Source organism: Vanessa atalanta, chromosome 8 (assembly GCF_905147765.1).
Source record: "Vanessa atalanta chromosome 8, ilVanAtal1.2, whole genome shotgun sequence".
Classification (NCBI taxonomy): Eukaryota; Metazoa; Arthropoda; class Insecta; order Lepidoptera; family Nymphalidae; genus Vanessa; species Vanessa atalanta.
Genome location: NC_061878.1, coordinates 6,581,446 through 6,585,411, shown reverse-complemented (window position 1 = coordinate 6,585,411; position 3,966 = coordinate 6,581,446). Strand labels below are relative to the sequence as shown.

At 32.2% G+C, this 3,966-nt stretch overlaps 1 protein-coding gene across 1 annotated transcript; it reads left to right on the top strand.

Annotated features, from left to right (window-relative positions):
- The first annotated feature begins 1,969 nt into the window (after positions 1-1,969).
- On the top strand, positions 1,970-3,224 carry LOC125065815 (polyglutamylase complex subunit TTLL1-like). Its single transcript, XM_047673651.1, has one exon. The coding sequence runs from the start codon at positions 1,983-1,985 to the stop codon at positions 3,222-3,224; it is 1,242 nt and encodes a 413-aa protein (XP_047529607.1). The 5' UTR covers positions 1,970-1,982.
- Positions 3,225-3,966: the final 742 nt, after the last annotated feature.

Here is a 3,966-nt window from a genome sequence, read left to right as displayed (position 1 = left end):
ACGCCACTGTGGTCTTTCTTCGGCAACTCGCATCCAGCTCCTGCCAGCCGTCTTGCGCAAATCGTCACTCCACCGAGCCTGAGGACGTCCTACACTACGTTTGCCGAGACGCGGTCTCCACTCTAGAACACGTTTTCCCCAACGGTTATCGGTTCTACGACAAATATGGCCAGCCCACTGCCACTTCAGCTTACTAATCCGGTGGGCTATGTCGATGACCTTGGTTAAAATAAGTTCAATAGATATTAAGTAAATAAAAAGAAAATAAACACACAAATGCTTTACTTTATTTAATCCTTTTCACGAGGTTTTGTTTTAATTCGTTTTTACCATTCAGCATACCAACGACGAAGTGATAGTCTTTTTTCCGACGCAACTGAACTAACTGGTGCTGTGCGGATAACAAATCCGTACTTCCAAAGCTGTGCTCGGGATGCGTTATTAAGGATAGCTCAACTTTTCGTCGTGAAAGTTATCTTTCAAAACGATTTTTTTGTTTGCACTTAATCAATATCAGAATATTATATTCAATGGTTGAATTATAACAGTGTCACTAAAAAACCAGCTAAACATTGAAAAAAGGTAAATTTTAACTTATATGGAAATTAAAATTATTTAAGTTACTTCATGATGTCCATTTTGGATAATAACTAGGACAGTATTAGCATATAGTTTCGAAAAGGATACTCCGAATTGGGGGCCATCTTGTAATATCGTAAAAATGAATATATATTAGGTAAAAGCTGCCTCAGTAAATTAACCGCTTTTGAGATACCAAAATAAAGTTCAAATAAAGGAAATTTTCAATTTTCTGAGGTCGTTTTTTGGGATATGTCATTCCTCTTTTTTGTGGCTTTTTTTTGTGCCAAAAAGGAATAGATTATTTCGCCAATGTCACGTGCGAATCATTCCACGTTTGGTCATATCATTAATGTAAGGCTTCTATAATGTCAAAGATGTCCAAAAGGTGGGTGAATATAAAGATTAACCTAAACCAATCCGAATCAGACCAGACTTACATAAGATACGAAAAACCTAATAACGTTTTAACAAAGTTTTATACTTTCTTAAAATGTTATATAAATAAAAAATAAAAAAAAAAAACAATAAAAAAAAGAAATTAAATTAAAATCCTGCCTCGTTGTATCGGTCCTTCCGGGTAACGCTAAGTGCAGGGATACCAGAGTAAAAACCTTAACACAAAAAATGATTGCTTAATTCGAAAAAAATATATGCGGAGGTTGAAATTTTAAGAGTGTTTTTTTTTAATATTATGTAACAGCTGCGTATTTAAATCGAAGTGTCTTTTTGAACAATAGTCCAGTATTTGATTTAACACCATCGCATATTGTTACATCCTTATAACTTTTTTTAAATACCAATACAAAAACATATTTGTATTATGTATACAACATTATCAATATCAAAATAATTATATTTTGATATAAAAGCATGAAAAACGTAGTTTTCCAAGTTGTTATGAAATGATTTTATTTATAAGTAACTAACCGCGATACGAAGAATTTTTCACCTTATAATTTACAGAATGATTATGTTGCCATTTTGAAGAAGATTATATAATTATGTAACATTTAGAATCTGCTATTTGATAGAAATATATTATCCTATTAATCACGGTGTATACATTTTTTGTACATATAATATGTCAACAATTTAAACAAAATTTTTAACCATTTTAGAAAAATATTATCGCCAGGTGTTTTTAATTAAATAATATTATATTTATAATTTATTGTTAATAAAAAATCAGCTTTTTTCGCTGCCGGTAATATTAAATTTTATTTACTTTTTTAATTTTGTGATATTGGCTGAATAATTTGTGCTTGATACATATAGCTAATATAAAAAAGTAAATTTGATTAATACATATTTTATTTTTATAACTTTATATTAAAATAATTTTTTAATTTTAAAAATATGAGTTTTTAAAGAGTATTTTGTTCTTAAAATCAAAAACTGATATGGATAAAGGCAGAGTAACTTATTGTACTGACCTTGAAAAATCTGTTATTATAAGCAATTTCGAACGGCGTGGTTGGATCCAAGTCGGACCCGACGACGAATGGAACTTCTACTGGTCATTCACACAAAATTGTCGCAACATATTTAGCATCGAAAATGGTTACAGAATGAGTGATAATCAAATAATTAATCATTTTCCAAATCACTATGAACTTTCTCGAAAGGATTTGTTAGTGAAGAACATTAAAAGATATCGCAAAGAGCTGGAAAGAGAAGGTAATCCCTTAGCAGAAAAGACAGAAGTCATGTTACCTAATGGGCAAGCTGTCACGCGTTACTTGCATTTGGATTTTATTCCTGTCACCTACGTTCTACCTGCTGATTATAACATGTTCGTTGAGGAATATCGGAAATCACCCCAAAGTACATGGATTATGAAACCCTGTGGGAAATCGCAGGGGGCTGGAATTTTCTTGATAAACAAACTTTCTAAACTAAAGAAGTGGTCTCGTGAAGCTAAGACTCCATTACATCCACAGATCAGCAGTAAAGAAAGTTACGTTATATCGCGTTATATTGACAATCCCCTTTTGATTGGTGGCAAGAAATTCGATCTGAGATTGTATGTTTTGGTAACTTCGTTCCGTCCTCTAAAGGCTTATTTATTTCAACATGGCTTCTGTAGATTTTGTACTGTGAAATATGATACGAGTGTTACTGAGTTAGATAACATGTACGTTCATTTGACTAATGTGAGCGTACAAAAACATGGGGGAGACTATAACAATTTGCATGGAGGTAAAATGAGTATACAGAATTTCCGTCTGTATTTAGAAGGTACTCGAGGACGTTCGGTTACAGAGAAACTATTCGCAGATATGCATTGGCTGATTGTCCACTCCCTGAAAGCTGTGGCCCCTGTAATGGCAAACGATCGCCATTGTTTTGAATGTTATGGATATGACATCATTATAGATAAAACGCTGAAGCCCTGGTTGGTAGAAGTTAATGCGTCCCCCTCTTTACAGTCGACTACACATAATGATAGAATATTAAAATATAAGTTGATCGACAACATCGTCTCCGTCGTTGTCCCCCCAGACGGGATACCGGATGCGAGGTGGAATAAAATTCCGAGTAACGAAGCTTTAGGCGACTTCGATGTCTTGATCGATGAGGAATTAATTGAAAAGGATGAAGCACCTTTACGCGGCAACAAATTTAATCGTTATAGATCGTAACTTGTTTTTTTATACACTTTTTATTAAAACTTTTGGAAATACATATTAATTTATTTTCAAATATTTTATTATTTAATCTTATATTATATTTAATTTTATTATTTTTTCTTATTTAATCTACAAATTTTCTTATATAGTCTCAACAAGCTCGATTAAGCTGATACATCAAGATTAATGAACCGAAACAAAAGTATCCTCGTTTCTGAACTAAAATCTATGCGTCTATCAGAAAACGATTTTCTCGCGCCTTTCCTTCGGTAAAAAACAAGGTGTTCCTAAAACGAAATTATGCGGAAGATTGCTTTCCTTTGAACGTCAGCCTTCCTTCGTTCATTTTCGAATTACCTAGAAATTGTAGGAGTTATTCTTTGAAATTCTTATTGACAGGAGGATATTTCTATTTATGTTATTATATTTACACGATAAAGCTGTTACAAAAAAAAAGTATTTGATTGATATATCAGATTATTTATTGGTTTTGATAAGAAGGTTTATAGGAAATCATTAATTCGGAACGGAAATGTGCTTTTGTGTGGTAATATGTAATAATTTATACGGATGATTATTTTAGTAAATATTTTATAGTATTTTTTTTTTAAGATAACTGTATATTTCTACTAAGATACCCCACAATTCTGGTTATAACCCAGAACCAGAATTGTCATTGAACATCACTGACAATTCATGTGCGTAATTTGTGTTTTAATTCATCTCGTGAATAAACTTGCATGTGTCGGATAAA

Coding starts and splice junctions, on each gene's coding strand:
- LOC125065815 (XM_047673651.1), top strand. CDS start 1,983: ATGGATAAAGGCAGAGTAACTTATTGTACTGACCTTGAAAAATCTGTT.